General features: G+C 35.7%; 1 protein-coding gene across 7 annotated transcripts in view; it reads right to left on the bottom strand.

Annotated features, from left to right (window-relative positions):
- ADK (adenosine kinase) overlaps nt 1-18,845 on the bottom strand; it is a 301,193-nt gene that overhangs the window by 216,228 nt on the left and 66,120 nt on the right. For 6 of the 7 annotated variants that reach the window (XM_026055768.1, XM_026055767.1, XM_026055766.1 and 3 more), the window contains one exon: nt 4,332-4,410. The exons of the other annotated variant lie outside the window; for it this stretch is intronic. In XM_026055768.1, the coding sequence (XP_025911553.1) occupies nt 4,332-4,410 (79 nt within the window). The remainder of the gene's footprint in view (nt 1-4,331; nt 4,411-18,845) is intronic. 7 annotated transcript variants of the gene reach the window in all.

The following is an 18,845-nucleotide window of genomic DNA, read 5'->3' as shown; positions in this document are numbered from 1 at the left end:
GTGTAACTAGTTTACATCCAAGAAAGATGAAAGTGGAAAATGAAAAGCAGATTAGTAAAAACGTAACAAGGATGGGACAGTGAGGGACAGAGCATCAGAGGAAAACTGTGATTTTTATACTGCTTTTCTTCTTCAGGCAATAACCTTTTTTTTCTCTTATTTCCTGTTCTCTGGTACAAACTATTTCATTCCCCCCCCCCACACGGACACTTTTCTGTGTCTGTTTTCCTCTCTTCTTTCTATCAGTATTTCTCTCATCATATGAATTAATATTTCCAAGACATACTCACTGTTAGCTTAAACTTTTTTATGAAAGATTAAACTGCAACCTCATTTGTTTTATCTTCTTCTTCCTATGCGTGTTACTGTCATTTATAGAATACATCAATCACTTTTTTCCCTCCTCATATTGGGAAGGAGAAGGGGAAAAAAGTGATTGATGTATTCTAGAAATGACAGTAACACACATAGGAAGAAGCAGCAGCCAAAATCATTTCAACTCTCTTGCTCTTTTCAAGATCAGCATATGCTCAGAAGACTTGAACATAAATATCCTAGTCTCACTGGCTTCAGTACTGCTCTTCATTACTTCTATATTGCTCTTGGTACTCCTCTTCACCTCTTTCGGAAATATTTTAAAAATATTATTGTACTTTAAATACATTTATGAAAAACAATAGAGCATGAGTTACTGCCCCTTTATGACTTATCTTCCACCCTCTTAATTTTCAATTCAATAGTCTTCTGGACTTCTTCTGCAACAGAATCATTCTTAACTTGCTCCTTCCAAATAATTTTCTCAAATAGCTGGCTTCATCAGTGCTTAGACCTTTCTTTTCATACAGCTTTCCCTCTGATAGATGTTTGTCACTTTGTAAATTTTTTTTTATTTCCCCATGGCCCTTGAGAAGCAGTTCTTCAAAAAACATCCTTTCTGTTGTCCCTATGTCCACACCTCTTCCTTTTTATGACCCCGCTGAGAACCCTGCCCACATAATACCCACTTTGGACAGATATCATTCAGCTTTCTGACTCCCACAATGGCTCCAGGCACAGCTCTCCTCTGCAGTGTGCCATACATTCTACTTTGCTTCTACTGCAAGACAAAACTGAAAAAAAGGTCAAGATTCTCCTTAGTACCTTACCTGTCAAATTCTTACTTCGAGGCTGCACTTCAGATCTTTCTTTGTCATTAACACTGCTAAAAAAAAATCTAAATAATTCTACTCTTCACAACCTGACTGCGCTTCTAGTTAATTGTTTGTACACTAAAATCTTCATTTCCACTAAAGTTGATGATGTTTTAAACTTCTAGTTCCAAAATCTGTGATTTAAGTTTCATTTTCTTCCGTTTTCTTTGAACTCACAGCTTCTTCCTGTTGCTTCTTTATCACCTTCTCAAATTTCTCATGCATGATAAATAAAATATTTCTAAGCCTTTTCGTTTCTCTTTAATTATTTTTTTAGAAGTTGGCTTATCCATTTAAAGAACAGAGATAGTCTTTGCTGAGTAGATCTCACCATCTTTACAGACATGACAGAAAAACGTTGAAAGAAATATCTGAAATACATGAGAATACATGACAGAGCTAATGATCATCATACACCATCCAAGCATGCTTATTACGGTTTCATTTTTCCATTTTTAACAGAGTAAACACTCTAAATTCCCCCACCCATTTTGCCTTTGTGTATTTTTGTTTCAGCCTAGTGTTGCTCTTCTGACCCATAAAGAAACGGATGGTTTGAAACATAAGTAATTCAGTGACCCTGTTTATTAACTGCTTAAATTTATTTTATCTCCATCATTTTATTAATTGGTCTCTAATTTTCCTACCACACTACTTAATAATACACACTCTTCCCACTCAGAAATGGACTTTTAAAGAAGCAGTTACCAGACTTCAGAGGCCATTTGTTCATTTGCAATCATTCTACTCAAACAGTTGTATTTCATTATAGTCAGTTTTCCAAGGATGCATTTTTTTTTTTAAACAAACCTATACTCTCAGCGACTTTTAAACTCTCAAAAATAGCTGAAACAAACTTTTTGAGTTTATACCTCTCACGGTTGTTAGCATATTTTTCCAAGCCTTTTGCACAAAGTAACATGACTTGAGAAATTAATAAAAGTGGTGGTCTCAGGATTTCTTTCCCTGCATGCATCCTTGTAGAGATGGCTAGCTCTAAGCTCTGAGCTTATTTATTGGTTCTTTACTTCTTTCCAAAGACCAGTCAGGCTTCCTGAATGCTTCTTTACTTACTCCCACTAATTTAAAAACATAAATATCTATATTTAAGTTATACAAAGCTATATCTCCTCCTTATTATATTATATTATAATATATAATATATTTATTATAATATATATTTTAACTTTTTTTTCCATCCTCACATTGTTCTTTTGCTAAAGCTTACAGAATAACAGCTTGTTTTTAAGATTTCCAGAATTCCCTTTTCTTTGTCTCTCACCCTCGCGTCCCTCTTTTAAAGTTTCTTATTGATATTAAGTTATTCACAGACAACTGTTTGAAGTTTTATTCTTATTTGAAACAAAACCTCAGATATTACAACCTTTCTGGAGACAAATTCAACTCCAGTTGGCAACTGGAGCTGAATGAGGCTTCCAGTTCAGAGCCAAGGCAAAGGGAAAAGTTCAAAATCCTATCAGTGTAAGAAAGGAGCATTGATACAGACAACCCTAAGTTTCATTGCTTCAAACTTCCTCTCTTTCATTCACTCATATGTATGTTCTGTGCACTTCATAGCCTTATTATTGAACAACACCTTGACCACTAAATTAAGAGACATCCAAGAATCAGACACACAGTTAACTAAAAAACTGCCTGAGGTCAAAGAGGTCATTTCAAGAAGAGATGGAGATAAAATCCTGGGCTCTTTGAACACCCTGAAGTTTAGCAACTCAGAATGTACCAAACACATTTGCTTGTGTACCTCTGTAATCTAGAGGTAGGAATGGAAGCAGAACGTCATGACTCTGAGCTAATAAACAGTTACAGAACTCCCTCCAAATAGTTGACCTCTGATCAACCATCAGGAATGCAATCAACAGCCTTCCACCATGACACCATGCCCACAGGTTGAGCAACGGTGATTCTGACACAGAATAAATTCAATGATTTGCTTTCCAGCTCGCCTGATGAAGAGTTTTTTGTTGTTTTTTTAAATTATTATCGGAACCAAAAACTGTATATAACTGACTATATTTAAAAGACACTACCATTCAGAGTTAGAACTGTTAAAGTGAATTTAATTTCTTCCAAATGTTCATTTAATGCTATCTGGCAATAAGTTTTAATTATACAAGGAGTCTGGAAGTTAACAAGCCAGCATCATTAAGAAAAGGTTATAAATATAGTTTGTACATTTTTAATTGTAGGATTTATATATCTATCACACTATCTAAAAATATATACCCAAGAATATGTGTGAGTAGTGTGACAAAAGGCATATTTTAGTTACATATGAAAAAAAAAACCCACTAAGTACACCTTGAATCCAATTCATTACTGTTCTCCATCATACTCATAGACAGAAAAACTATCCTTCTATTAAGAAAAAGTTTTACAGTTCAAACTTTCATGAACAAACTTCCAAGTTCCTACAGGATAAATGTGGGTAGAACCACAGAACAATGTAGGCTGGAAGGGACCTCTGCAGGTCATCTAGTCAAACCCACCACTCAGAGCAGGGTTGGTCTCAAAATTAGATCAGGTTGCCCAAGGCATCATCCTCTTAAGTTATGAAAATCTCCAAGGACAGAGATTTGAAAACCTCTCTGGGAAACCTGTTCCAGTGTTTAACCACTCTCTTTTTTTTCCCCTTATATCCCATTAGAACATCCCTTACTGCAAATAGGGACATTGTCCTTCCCTCTCGTCCTTCCACTGTAGACCTTTGAGAAGCATATCTGGCTCCATCTTCCTTAAAACTCTCCTCTCCCCCCTTTTAGGTAGCTGAAGCCAAAAACTGAATCCCAGTTAGAGCCCTCATGCTCCCAGCCTTCTCTTTTCCAGGCTAAAGGAAAAACACAGCTGCCTCAGCCTCTCCTCAGACATCATGTGCTCCAGCCTCTTTGCCATTCAAGTGACCCAGTGTGCTTGCACCTACATAGTAATTGTAAATATAACCTTAATAGAAACTGTGTTAAAAGAATAAAAAGCAAAACTTCAAAATGAATCATGCCCCCCCAAAACCCCAAACATCCTGCGGGCAGCAGAAACATAGCAGGCTATACAGAGCATCAAGCTGATTCAGAATCAACACTTTGAATATCTTGTACCAATAACTATTTTTAAGGAAGAACAAACCTGGGCCACTTTAACGGAATTTTGAGTAGATCCACCAGCATGATATTCTACTTTGAACTTTTTCACAAGTTCTTCAAATCTGTTAAAAGAAAAAAAAAAGTGGGAAGGGAAGAAGAAAGTTAAATTCTGCAGTTTTTTGCAAAAGAAGATATCAGAATTAGAAGTGGATGACATCATGTTATTTGCAAACAGGAAATTCAGATACATTAGCTATTTTACATGGTGCAAGCTGAGATCTATTTAGACTCTGTCCAAATTACAATGCAAAGTGTGTGACATTGAGTCCTTCACCTTACAGTTGTGCATTTAAATAACAACTCAAATACACATTACCTGAAGCATAAGCTTGATTGCAATTAACTTTTAGATAAATAAAATATATTCTCATATAAAGAAAAATTATGTAAATGAAGATATTCAGAGATTCATCCCACCCAATTAAGCCTAGAAGCAGAATGTGAAGTTCAGTGAGAAGATGAAGGTGATCCAGGATATATTTCCAAATTAACTAAACCCAAGCAACTGTGCTATGTTTTAAGTTTACATATGAAATATTGCATTGTGACAGGTGACCAACTTTTATGACCAAATCTACTAGTAATGTGAGAAGAGACGGAAAAGACAGTTTCTGTGAATAAGCTTTCCAGTCCTTCATGTTGCTATGTAAACATATTCCTTAAACTGTTTCTAAAACATTTATTTCACTTCGCAAAAGCTATTTCAAAGTATATGACAAAAATAGTAAAAGTGTATTTTCAGAGACAAAATCAGCTTTTATTTTAGAAGACACAGTTTAATAACATCTAGTTAAGTGGTTTGCTTGTTTATTTAGCTATCAGTAAAATAAGAAAATGGACTTGTCAAAGAAAAGACAGACAGAAGGAAAAAGCAGTACAGGCTGACTTTTTTTCATTCCAGGAAGGTCAAAATAGGGTCGGTGAAAAAGTCAAAGCAATACTTTAATTAGGTATGGACTTTAAAAAAAAGCCTTGTGCTACGAAGTAATGGAGTTGATCCTGTTTTAAGGGACAAACAAAACATTAGTTTTACAAGTGATTTACAGAAATAGAGTTGAACTGCATTTCCATTTGGGGATTTTTACTTAAAGTTTCTTAAGAGACTGGTTTGCTCAACAGCAATGTCCTTTGGAAGCTTAATTGAAAAAACATTCTTCTTGGGATACTATTGCTCTATTAGCAAACGGTGGTCTTAACCAGCAGTCTTTTACTCTGTCATTAGTAAATACTTGCCAGACTCGTGACATCCTAAATAAACTGTCCTCATTAGCAGGTGGTCTCCTAAAAGGACATTATTAAATCCTTTCATGAAACATCCCCCCCCCAAACACAGGTACTAGTACGTTAGTGATTCAAYAGCAATTTCCTTATTGGCTTCTGCTAAATGTTCTGAAGATATAAAGTAATATTATCAAGAAAATTTTAGTGGCTTGCTAAGGTGCACTAAAATTTATACTCTTTCTTTTAAATAAATGAAATTGGTCTCAGAATTTGACACAAGTTCTCACAAGACAATTCAGATTTTTAAACATTAATATTATGTGTCATATGGTGCACAGCAAAATTTAAAAGATTTTAGGTTCACATATCTGAAAATGTTTACTTTCTATATATTTTATCCTCTTTAACCTCTAACTCTTTGAAAATGCTACTTTTACAGTTTCTTGGACAAGGGTTAAATACTTAAGGTTTTGAATTACTCCCTGTCATTTACCTTATCTGAGGTGGGATGAAGGAACAGGAGAAAGAGTAATTTGTAGAACTGTGAAGTTCAGCATTTTTTTCTTTTCCAAATGACTCAGAGATATATACCGAAAATGGATTGGAACGAAGTTGAGGACAATTTATATACACTATCTGGTACCATACATTTGGGTTTGTCAACTTATTCCTGAAAGACAGCATGAAAAAAAAAAAGACCCCCCCCCATTTCACTTTTACAAAAAAAAAAAAAAGAATGCTAAGCAATTTAGTAATAGCACCATCTCACCCTTAGGATTGGTCCTACCTTACCCGTAAAGCTTGTAGCTACTCCTACATTTCATACTAAAATGGTAGCATTCAGTAGTTATTATGAGGTTTCCACATTAAAACAAATATTTAAGCTTTTAAGCGAAATATCTATCCTCATATTTGGTACCAAGCTTTAGGGTTAAGACCACCCAGATGGAATTGCAGAAGACACTTTTCCTTGTCTATGATACATTTTGCAGCTCTGTCCACAGCATCTTAAGAACCAGCTTTTTTTCTAGTCACAGGCTATAGAAAAGACAAGTAAAGTGTCAGCTAGAACCAGGCAGTTGTGGAAACTGCAGGGAGACGGTGCTCAAACACTGCATCATGCCATTAAGTTCTAAGCACACTTCAAAATGAGTGCATTAAAAAGCAGGACTAACAACAGAGCTTCTCGACTTGGAAGGAAGTACTCCTGCAGGCAAGCTAAAAGGTTTACTGTATAAATTCACTGGCATGTTTGGGGTTTAAAACGACCTCAAGGTCAACCCTAATTAATAGCATAGATTTGTCTTTAAAGTCTATTAATTTTAGATGTTTATCTTTAACAATGAAGCTTGCCCATTTAGACAAACTTATTTTATTTCAACATATTTTAATGTCTTCAACTTTAACATTTTCTAAAACAGACTGACACATCTTTATTTCAGACAGAGGGAAAAACGAACTGTATCTGCTCATTCTCCCATGTAAACAATGGCTTTTGGGACAGATTTGTCAAATAGTGACTTGTTTATTTAAAAGGTTTTGATTTTCAATACTGTGTTAATAATAAGAGCATTTTCATTTCTACAGTACTTTCCTTTTAAAATGTTTGAATAATGAGCTACTCACCCTAGCAAACTACCGATGGGCAGGCAATTAGAAAGAACCAAGAACTAAATTACTACATATGCTTTTCACAGCTATCCACACTGCTAATTATCCACCAATTCTATGTCAAGCAATTGAAACCTCAAATGATAGCAAGTAGCTGAGAGGGGAAAAAAACAACAACAAGTCTCATAACAATTGCTTCTCAAGCAAAGACATACAAAACCATCATGAACCAATTTAGTATTTTGGCAATATTTTTTCTTTAACTGACATTTTACGTTTTCAATCATTTTGAGTGTGTAGTGCCCAGCCCACATGATTATTTTGGGTTTTTTTGTATATCAGCAAGCATGTCTGTTAACATTTTTAATTCCTTTACCTGAAAGCATCTAGTGTTTCAATTGCCTGTATTATTTAATGGCATGTTTTACTTTGTATTAGTAGACAGTAACAGATGACATACTTACTCATCTAGATCTAGAGTTCTAACATATTTAGTTACTTCATCTTGTAGTTTAAATGAAAAAGATCTATCAAATGAAAAGGCTGTTATCTGAACTTAGAAAAAATACCAAACCAAAACTAGAAGCAAATGGCCTAAAAGCACTGCCCTTAATATCAAGATTTCAAGGTGACAGCTGATATAGTCTAAAAAAATAACCTCAACAAATTATTCTATAATTATTTAGTGGAATAAGGCAAACAAACTATGGCCACTGCCTTTCACTATTTCAGACTGAACATTAAAGGCCCTAACTCATTTCTTTGAATTAAGACAGTCACTCAACACCTCTAAGGGGCTGTTATATAAAATACTATGAGAGCTCATACAAATGCAAGGAAAGTACTTTTGCTGACCATTTGCCACGTCGTATCAAAAGGAAGGTATAAATTGTGTTGTTCAATCCACAAGAGTCTAATAACAATGTTGTTTCAGAATATGATCTCAAAATTAAGAATGCCAATTGCTTTTGTCTTAAGAAAATGAACATTTAGACAGACATTTTTCAAAATGTCAGTGGAAGGCATGGGAAAACTGACTGTCACTGTCTGACCGGCAGAGAGGAGATTCTCTCATTCCAACACCTCCTCAGAAACACGGTATTTGCTTTTATAAAACTCCCCATTTTAAGGAAGGAAGTTCAACTGTAGAAACTGCTCTGAGGCCAGTGAATGCTAAATAGAGCTTCTGTGTGTGCTTCAGGAGTAAGCTGTTATCACACTTAGGATAATTCAAGAAAATTAGAACCTTATGAGCTAGACTGAATAATATTTTTGTTACAGGTSCTGCAACTGATGGTCTTTCCAAGTATTTTTTAAAGCTCTGCTATATCTGAGAACTGTGACCCTTCTGTTGACCTAGCAACATACCATTACCTTAAATAACAGAATAATAAATCCCACGATCAGCACTATATAGAGGGGCCCCTATCTTTGGTACCATGAACTTGTTGACCACATTACAGCACATTTTAACAAAAACAAGTTTGCATTTGCAGCAGCATACGTTTTCAGCTGTGACACTGCTGATCAACTGTAGCACTGACCAAAGATATGTTAATGTTTTGCTCAGTTATGCTAGAGGTGATAGCACTCTGTTAGTTGCCTTTTCTTCTTCTTTCTTCTTTTTTTTTTTTATTGCAGGATTGACTGCTAATTGAACTCAATACAGAAAGGTATGTCTTTTCAGTAACCTCACATTTGAGAGAAGTAATGCCTATTAAAAAAGTATGGAAATAGGTTTTCTTAGAAGGTAACAAAAGAAGCTATTTTATAAAAGAATACAAATAAGAATGAGAATAAATTTTCACAAATTCCTAACAGTATAAAGAGCAGAGGCCTATTTTTAAAAGGCACTTTGGACTGGATGCCTGCATCCCGCAGACTCGTCTTGGAGATGTCATACCATTGCATCAAACTAAAGATGGCTGCTAGAGTTTCCCCAGTAAGTTCTCCCTTCTCGCTCCTTTTTGTTCTCTGCTGACAATTTCACATTTGTCACTCAAACCATGCATAACCTGAGCATGACTATGAATATCCCGTGTTCTCTTACCAAACTATGTTTAAGTCTTACACTATTCCTTCTCATAGCACCTCTTAAAATGGATCTTTTCCTTTATAACTATACAGCTAAAGTCACTCATCTTCGTATCTAAGCCCCTCAAACAGCTACAAAGATCATCTGCCTCGGCTGTCCCTGGGATCAGCTCACCTCGCTCTCTGCACCCCTGTTCCAGTCCCCTTCTCCGTCATCTCAGACGGAAGCTGCTGCTCATTTTCAAGGCCCTGCAAGACTTGAAACTAGGAACTTGCTTTACATACAAAATCTGAGGCTTTTCTAAACAGGGACTACCTTCTTGTTCTATGCTATACAGCACCAAATAGAGTCATGTTGGGCTCATCGTGGTTTCAAAACCAAACTGACAATTAAAATAAGCACATAAAATGTTCCTTACAACTATACCCAGACAACATAAGGAAACAGGGGAAGAGTCAGGATAAATAAAGCAATTCAAGTAATTCTGTTAAGTTTTTGGACACAAATTATATTAGACTACAAAAAAACCCCCAACAAAAACAAAAAACAAAAACTCAAAAAACTCTTTCTTAAGAGTAAAATGGCCTTAGAACACCAAAATATAACACTCTCATATATAGATAGCACCAGGAGAAAACACTTCTGATGCAGATGTGAGAAGCTACTTATCTGCAAGAAGTAGAGAAACATAATCTCTTGTTTTTCAGCAGGGTGTGTTGCCCTGGATATCTTTTGATATATCTGCTTATTACCTAAGATGTACTCAATAGCATACCTCAGCAGGGAGCTACACTTTAAAAATCAGCTGCCAAAAACAGCTAGAGAGGAAGGAAAAACAATTTTTGCCTTTTTTGCTTCTGTGTGCCAGATGATGACAGCCTGAGTTTAAGACAAAAATCTGGTTATTTTGTATAATAATAATACAATATTTCCAGTGGATTGTGCACTTTGGTTTGCTAGTATAAAAACCTTCAGTAAACTTTTAGATGGATATATCTTAAATATTCAACAAAATGTTTCAAGTTGCAAACAGAAGCCTGTAACTTCTTTGGAGGTAAGCTGGGAGTGGGAAGGTTGGCTTTGTGGAAACTTCTAGAGTGGAAGGTTGACAAGGATTTGGTATGCTTTCCAGCTATCGGATGATTTTTAATTAAATTTTAATTAAAGAATTGTAATTAAAGGCAATTCTGACACCCTTCCCAGATACTCATTTTTAGTTGCAAGAAGAGGTCATATTAAGATACGGCTTTAAGTGAAATGTTCAGCTATGAGGGAACCGGGCTAATATAATGACGATTTGATGTTCGAACCTTTTAATTGCGTTTCTTTAAAAAAATCCACTTAAATCTTCAAATTAAGTAACCTGTGACAGAATGCCTATGAAGTCACTCTGTAAATTAAAGGCAAATTATGTGAGAGAGTGAATATCATTTTATACAACCTACTTTAATAACACTAAAAATCTCAGCAATGCTACATAAAAAGTATCAAATTTTATCTCCAATTTTTAAAGAAAACCCTCAAGGAATAAATCAACGAAACAACTAAATAATGCTAAACGTGTGACCTGACTGTTTTGCAGAAGAAGTTAGGCTGCCGCCTGTCGCCTTCGCAGTTCCCTTGGAGCCGGGGCTGACGGCGGGGCGATGCTGTGGGCAGGCGCCGGAGCACGCGCGGGGGAAGACAACCTACCCTGCTCAGCCCCAGGAGGCAAGCTGAAGCCCTCAGAAGTTTGATCCGAAGTGAAATATTAACTCTGATTTAAGGAAAAGGTCTAGTCTCAGAATATTCAAACATTCTATTATCTAAAATGCAATTGATATTTAAATAGAAATAAAGGGGAGACTCTTTCAAGATAAACACTGTGGTGAAAAAGAAAAGCAATTCATACTTTTAACTCTAAAGAGCATTACTAATTTCTCTGTCTAAACTGTACAACTCAATGTTCAAAGTCCAAATCCTATATAGGACAGTTACATATAAGAATTATTTCAACCTTAGTCTTTTGACATATAACCAGTTAAGACTGAGATGCAGATATAATTGGTTGCTCTTGCTTAAAATTCAGCCTAAGAGAGGAAAAACATTGCCTTTGAGAAATGAGGTACAATCACCGAAGTACATGAGAAAACTTTTTAACAGCTGCTTGGCAATGATTGACTCTACCCATAGCTAGTTCTTCTCCTTATTAGTTTGGCACGGAATTAAAGCTTTTGGGAATGGATAGGGGAGTAGAGGGGAAGACTGAAAAATGCAAAAAAGGAAGTTTGGAGACAGGTTAGCACTGTGTACATCTAACACAACAGAAAGCTAAATGCATTAGGAATATGATTGCAACAATTGAAAATAGTAGATTATCATATTTTTCTCCTCTTTTCACTGAAGTTCAGAAAACAGTGACTCTCCATGGAAGCACTTACTACTGCAAACTAGAATTTCACATAAAGTATTTTCCTAATCACCTCATCCAAACAAACAGCAAATGAAAAAAGCCAGTAATTCCAACCAGGTTAGGATTATGAGTACCAAATGTTAATATATGAAAGAAGAAAAAAAAATGCATAGGCAAAYTGCAAGATTCATAGCTTTGAAATATTTTACCACAAATGTTAGCGAGGTTGAAAAAAATGCACTTAAATGTCAGTTTGATAAAAGCCAAAAGAACATTTTCCACATGTGTTTGCATTTAGGCATATTGAAACAAGATGGAAAAAGTAACAGTCATTCAAATCTAAGGTTAAAACATCAGCTTTTAAGGACTATGATTTAAAGACATTTCTCAAAGTAATTTTTTTCTTCTTTTCTCAGCAAAGAGTCAGGCAAATTTATGCAAGTGTTCTGTGAAAAGCCCCTCTTATTCCAGATTATCTGGATATTTTCCCTCGCTACATTATCTCAAAAATGTACATGATTATATCCAAAAGCGTCAGCCACCATGAAGCGAATTTTATTGTTGATATTTTGAAACGCTGAAGGAAAATGAAGAGCTAAGAAGGAAAACTATACCTCTAAATTATTAAAAGTTTATGTTTCTAATACTAACTGTTGTTAAACACACCACAAATACATAAACACATTGCACATACACAGAGTATATTCACACACAAACCCTAAAATACATCTAGCATATATGATTACTATATTATAGGTTGAAACCTCTTGACTACACTTCCTTTTCTTCTATTAAACTTCTAATCAAAAAAATTAAGAAAAAAAGTTTCATCTGAGGAAAAGTAATCAGAAATGCTATCAGAGAATTGCTGTCAATTCAGTAACTCACTCGAAGCTTACACTCTTTTCCCCCTCTTCTTTCTCTTTTAGAAGTCCTTCCAAAAGATCAGCCAAGTCTCATAGATCTTCCCAATACATCTACAGACTCACACAGTATTGTTACAAAACACTGCAGGCAGAAATGCTCCTTGCCCTTGTACGTAACCAGTAAGGGTCAAAAGAGGTTGCAGGCAAGGGAAAGTATCTAGCAGTTACCTTTATCATCCCTGGATGCACCAAATTTGTTCTGGAGCACTGAGGAACTAGCTCGTTTCCTTTGTTACTTCTCAGTAGTATTACAGAAACATTTACGCTTGCTCCTGATATCATTTGTATATGTTTGTCAGCATGTATACATGAACATTACTTGAGGGGGAAAAAAAAAAGCGTGTCATTACTTGTTTGCTTCTCATAAGAAGTATGGGAAGAACATAGGCTTTCTAACTCTGACACCTATTTGTAAATTTTCCATGTCCAAATTTCCTTGCTAAGTACCTAATAGGACAAGCCGTTTTTCAAATTAGATAGTAGTATGCTTTTTAATCTTCTTAACATCAATAATTTCATCTGTCCTACAAAAAAGATGCAGGATGACACATAACACTGAATGCTTTTGAAAATAAGATTAGATTTACAAAATTAAAAGCAAATTAGAGATCATAATCCTAATTATGCAACAATCATATGAGACTGCATTAGATGCTTCCCACTTGGCACAGTAGACCAGGTGCTAACTGTCAATAGTTCTTTAGTGAATGCTAATTGAAGCTGCTGTTTCACAAGCAGCAACTTACTCCAGCTCACATCAAAGTGAACATTTGTTTAACTTCACAGAATATTTGCAAAGAATATTTTAATATTAAAAGGACCCAGTCATCATACAAGAGATCTTAGATCTTATCTTTGCTACAATTCAGGTTATCTAGAGCTGCAGCTCAAATCATACTAAGCTACCTTAAAGAGCTGACACAAAAAGACATGCACACACACTTGGCAGAGAGAAGTATTTTAACTGTGAACTGTGCAGTAACTTTATAATTTGTGCTTTTATCTATAAATACATCAGAACAGTAAAAAATGTTAGACAAGTTGCAAACTTTGGATTCTAATTCAGAGTCGAAAAATATCACTAGGTTTTGCAGAGACAGAGCTGTTCCAAAAACAAATTATAAGCTAATTGCTTCCATATATCATTCAGATTAAGAAATATTTTATCTGAGTAATATTCCTTTCTGTTAACACAAAGTCCAAAACAATGGTGATAGTTGTAACTACAATCTATATAAATCGATCTGTTCTTTTCAGTAATACTAACAGTCCAGGTCAATTTAATCACACAGCTAAAATATCTATTTTCCTTTACCACTTGTGTTATTTTAAGTTATGTTAAAACAGATATCAAGTCAGTACATTGGCTTTAAACCAAGAAAACATTAAAACTACATTAGGATACTTCAGTACTCCAGTAAGATAGTACAGGTCTCCTCTAAGCTCGTATTAACTTGGAGCGAACTGTCGTAATTTTCCTGAGGCAAACCTTAGGAACATACAGTAAAATGAGCACAGAGCACAGCCAACAGTAAATATCAAGCAAGATTTCTCATTGCGTTCTTTCCCCTCCCCCCTTTCAAAGAAACTTTGTTGTGAATATCCCTCAACAGAATTACCTCCTGATAGTGGCTAACARCATGAGCTTCTGTAACTTGAACACAGGCAGTATTTATTATCACAAGCATTTACTCTTTTTATACTGCCTAACACATTTCCTATTTGTAAGTATTTTGTAAGTATGTAATCACATGTCCCAATCTGTATTTTCATTGAAAGGGATTGGAAATGAATCAACTGTTTATTACCAACATCTTTGGACATTTTAGAAAATACTAATTTTAAGTAGGAAGGAATCAGAACTGTTTTGGAAAGAGTAACATGGAACTAGTTTGCTTTCACTTCTGGAGAAGACAAAAAAACCCAACTGTCTTTCCTACAAGCAGAACAACTTATCCTGGTGGGACAACATCCTAGGGCTGGATACATAGCGTGGACTGCCACATGAGGAGATACATAAATTGGCTACTAGGGAGACAGTTAAGGAAGAAGCTACAGAGTCAGCGTGGTGTACTCAAGCCAGCTATAAACAAGTGAGATCAGATTCTGGAAGCAGTCTAGCCACAGCAGCCTGGCGTTCACCGAAGGTTACTTCTTCCTGCTAAAATGCAGGGTAAATTTCCCATGCAGAGTTCCACACTGCTGCAGTTACATTATTCTGATACATATGCTAGTTTATGTAAGTGTATCTCAGGTGTTTGACCACAACACTACTGTCTGCAATGCAGATATATTCCAAATTTCAAAAATCTAAAATATTAATCTTGACTAACCCAGTCTAAGCCCTGTGGGTTATTTAGCAGCAGCAGACTCTGGCAATGTCAGAAGCATTAGAGCTTGACTGGTTTAAAGCATTTTGTTCAATGATCACAGCAATATAAGTACAGGTTGAAGGATTAATAGGTGCTAATAATGCAAAATTATTTCTCTAAATAGGGTTTCTTATGTCTCAATAAATGTTTCACTGATAAGTGAAAAAAGCAAACTCAAATAGCCACAATAATCAATGGACAGTAAAAAACTATTAGCTCTAAAGCAAACATCCTCCTGCCTCTAAAACAGAAAGGCCTCTTCAGACTTGTAACATACTTTACAAAAGGAAGGTATGTAAATAAAAGAAAGTAAAAGTATAGACTAGAAGTAGTATCAGAAGTATCAAGGTGACACACAGACTTGACACTSATGCTATTCCTTAAATCATTTCCTTCATAGCATACTCTCTCTTTTTTTTTTTCTTTCATACAACACTCTGTGAATCTTGATACAGGTTCCCCTCCCCGCCCTGTCTTTTTTTTCTTTTTTTTCAATAAATGAATCATTTATATTACTGAATCTTGGAATTTCAATAAGGGAGAAAGATGAAGCAATTGGATTAGCCCCTTTGATCAATTATTTTTATATTAAGTTTTCCACTTGAGTGGTGATATTTTCACCTGTGAGACAAAGTCTCCTGCTGTATCAACACAAAACCTTCAAAACTTAAGGGAAGAGGTCATCTTCAAGGGAGACATTATGAACTGCACACAGAAACAAAACAAAGATTTTAAATTTATTTTTCAGTAGTGACCAAAACAAAGATGCTAGATAATCCTTAAAAATAATATATTGAATGTTGATACATTTTGCTTTCCCTCAAGGAGACAATTTATATACGACTTTTTGCAGTTAAGCATATTTCCAGAATACTAAGTAACATATCATATTCCAGCAAATCAACTATGTTCTGAATTAGGAAGTGAGTATGTACTCTTCTCTATCTGTAAAAGGTAAGCTGTCTCCAATTAAGCTTTTCTAGAAAATGTTTTACTGTAATACCATTACTAGACTCTTCATCAGTCTGCTAGTATTTCAGATTTTCATATACATCTCAATATAATAAGAATAGTGAGTGCGTGCCTATTCTTGCAGGGAGGTGATAAGTCTCCATTTCAACATATTTTCTAGTTGAGGCTTTAGTTACTTGACAGAGTATCTCCTGCAGAGATTAGCCTATTATTATTTGCTACAGACCCTCTCTGAAAGCAAGAGAAGCCCATTTTCTCCAGATGACTCATTAGCAGGCACGACAGAATGAAGTGTTCCAGCCTGAAATGCCAACAGCTAAAAATAACTCATCCCACAGCCTATGACAATTCAGTCCATCTCTTCACTCCACAGGCACAATCTCAGAGGGTCACCTTTTGGCAAAAAATTAGCATATGCAATGAACAGCAAAAAAATTTACAAGTAACAAAAAAAAGCTGCAGGGGAATAGTACTGCATAAATCATTTCAGAAAGTAATGTTCCAAGCAGCACTAAAAGTCTAATTCCACAGCAGAACAATAACCCAGGGATTGAAAAGAAAAACCCAAACATTTGACCCAAACATGACAACAATGGGAAGCTCCCTCTGATAAACCAGCCATTTTGACTTCCCCTGTCTGTGACCACCCTGATATTCAGTGTTAGTCTTCATGATATTACTAAGCTTGTGGTCAGCTGTGTTTCACAGAATCACATCAGCTCGTGTTGAACAACATTCCTGAAAAGCAGCAGTTAGTCACAGAAGCTGCGCATGAAAGAATTTATCTCCCCTCCCAATGAGACTGGAATAAAGGAGGAAGAAACTTTTCTTATCCTCAGCCCTCCGAAAATTAGGAAAAAATAATTAATCGTTACGTATGTCCCAAAGCACAGGAAAAATGGAAGCATATTCTTTTTGAGAAGAAGTGGGAAACCAGAAGCTACAAACCACTGAAATTTAATTTCTGTTTCTGGATGGCCATTTTGCAGAAAATATTTATTTTATGATACAGTGGATAATCAGGTCAAAACAACCAAAATTAGCAGAACGTAAGCAGCTGCAATGAACCACCTCACTCAATGGTTCCCAATACAATTAAGAAGCTACCCAGAATCTTTAGGATGAAAGGCCAGCAAGGACTAGTGCTAAGTACTAGACTGATGCAGAAGAAAGTTAAGGAGCAAGGACCAAACGAGGAGTAACTGGGATTAAACAGTAGTATCACTGGGGAAAAAAAAAAAAGGGTCTGGAGGTAACAGAAGATCAAAAATGTAAAAATCGGTCAACAACCTGAATCTGTTGCAGAGGCTGAACTGGGAGAGTTGGGGTAGGGGAGGGTGATATTTTTCTAGAATACAATAGTGAGATATTCTAGATGCAAGGTAAAAGTAGTCTTTTCTACATAGTAGTAACAAAGACTCCAACTATCAAGCCCAATTTTGGTAGCCTATCTTGAGAGGAAAAGCAGTTTAGAGAGTTAATCAGAGGGCAAGCAGGATAAGAGGTATTAAAACATGATGTATAAGAAAAGATTGAGGAAACTGAGTTTAGTCTAGGAAAAAAAATGTCTAGAGACAAGATGAACAATCACATCATGGCTCTTACAGAGAAAGCAAGCAATACTTCTTCATATCCCTTGCAGGCAGGCCGAAATCAGCCTAACTACGATTTAGATTATACRTTACAGAAAGCTAACCACATGTAGAGAAACATCCAACTTAGCAGAAGCAGAATCTCCTTCACTCAACAGTTTGAAAACAGTTAGACAAACTTTTATTATAAATATTTCAGCTACATACATTTATCTTGGTGCTATGAATGTCTTGAGGCTCATAACAGCCCAGTGTTTCTATAATTAAAAGCATGGGAGAAAACTGAATGACATTTCTAGTTCTCTTACCTCTAGGTTCATCATTCCTTTCATCTTCTACCCTTAATAGCACAAAAGCTCCCACAAGAAAGAAACCATTATATTAACTATTTTCATTGCATGATCCTGTAAGATCAGTTGAGTACTGCAGTTTGCAGAACTAATCCTATCAGGCTACATCCACAAAAAACAGATACACAATTTGTAGTGCTTACTGCATGAAAGGATGACAATAATGATCTTCCAAAGCCTTTCATAAAGATTTTTTCCCCAAGAAGTTTATTTTGTAGCTGTATTTTAATAAAATTGCATGGAGATGGCAAAGGAGCTTACCGTGCTTCCATTTTTTTTAAATCATATTTCACCATTCCACCAAGCACTGTACTTATTTTTGGATCAGGTGGACTTAGTCAGGAAGAAAAGGCAACCTGATTAAGGGTTAAATGCAAACTTAAGTGGAGAGCCTTCTTATCTATACACAACAGATGAAGTTGAGATTCCATAAAAAGTAGTCCCCACTTTTAAAACTAAAACAAAAGTGAACTAGAAAGATGGAAGGATGCATTAACTGAGCAGTGTTATCAAACTGTAGGTCTAAACAACAGAAGAGATCTCTCTCATCTGAGGAGTTCCACAAAAGCCAGTTCTCTCTCTGGTTCCTTTAGTTGTGTTGTATACAGACACCGAAGCGTCAATGATACACAGATTTTAAAGGCTCCTCCATCTATCACCACAAAGGGCCCTGGGCTGTCCAGTTTGTTCTGTTTGAACAAGACAGAAGACATACCACCGGGCTAAGGAAAGCAAAACTTACAGTTTCCAAACCTGCAACTTTTCAGCAACTTTGATTATCACAAACATGTTAGCCCCGTCCTGTGGTTCCATAAAACAATATCTATTAGCAAATGCATAGTAGAAATAAACAGTTTTGAAGTCATGGAATTTATTTAGCTCTCCACACTGAAGTTTTGAAGAAAATGAAAATCAACAGCTCACTCTGTTTCAAAACAGAATCTTTCAAATTAAGTTACAGATGACAAAAGAGTACACAGCTGTTCAAGAAACCAAGCAACTATAATGAAGTCCCAAGGAAATCCA

This window comes from Apteryx rowi, unplaced genomic scaffold (assembly GCF_003343035.1).
Source record: "Apteryx rowi isolate R43461 unplaced genomic scaffold, aptRow1 scaffold_126, whole genome shotgun sequence".
In the NCBI taxonomy this organism is placed as follows: Eukaryota; Metazoa; Chordata; class Aves; order Apterygiformes; family Apterygidae; genus Apteryx; species Apteryx rowi.
This window is presented reverse-complemented; position numbering and strand designations above follow the sequence as displayed.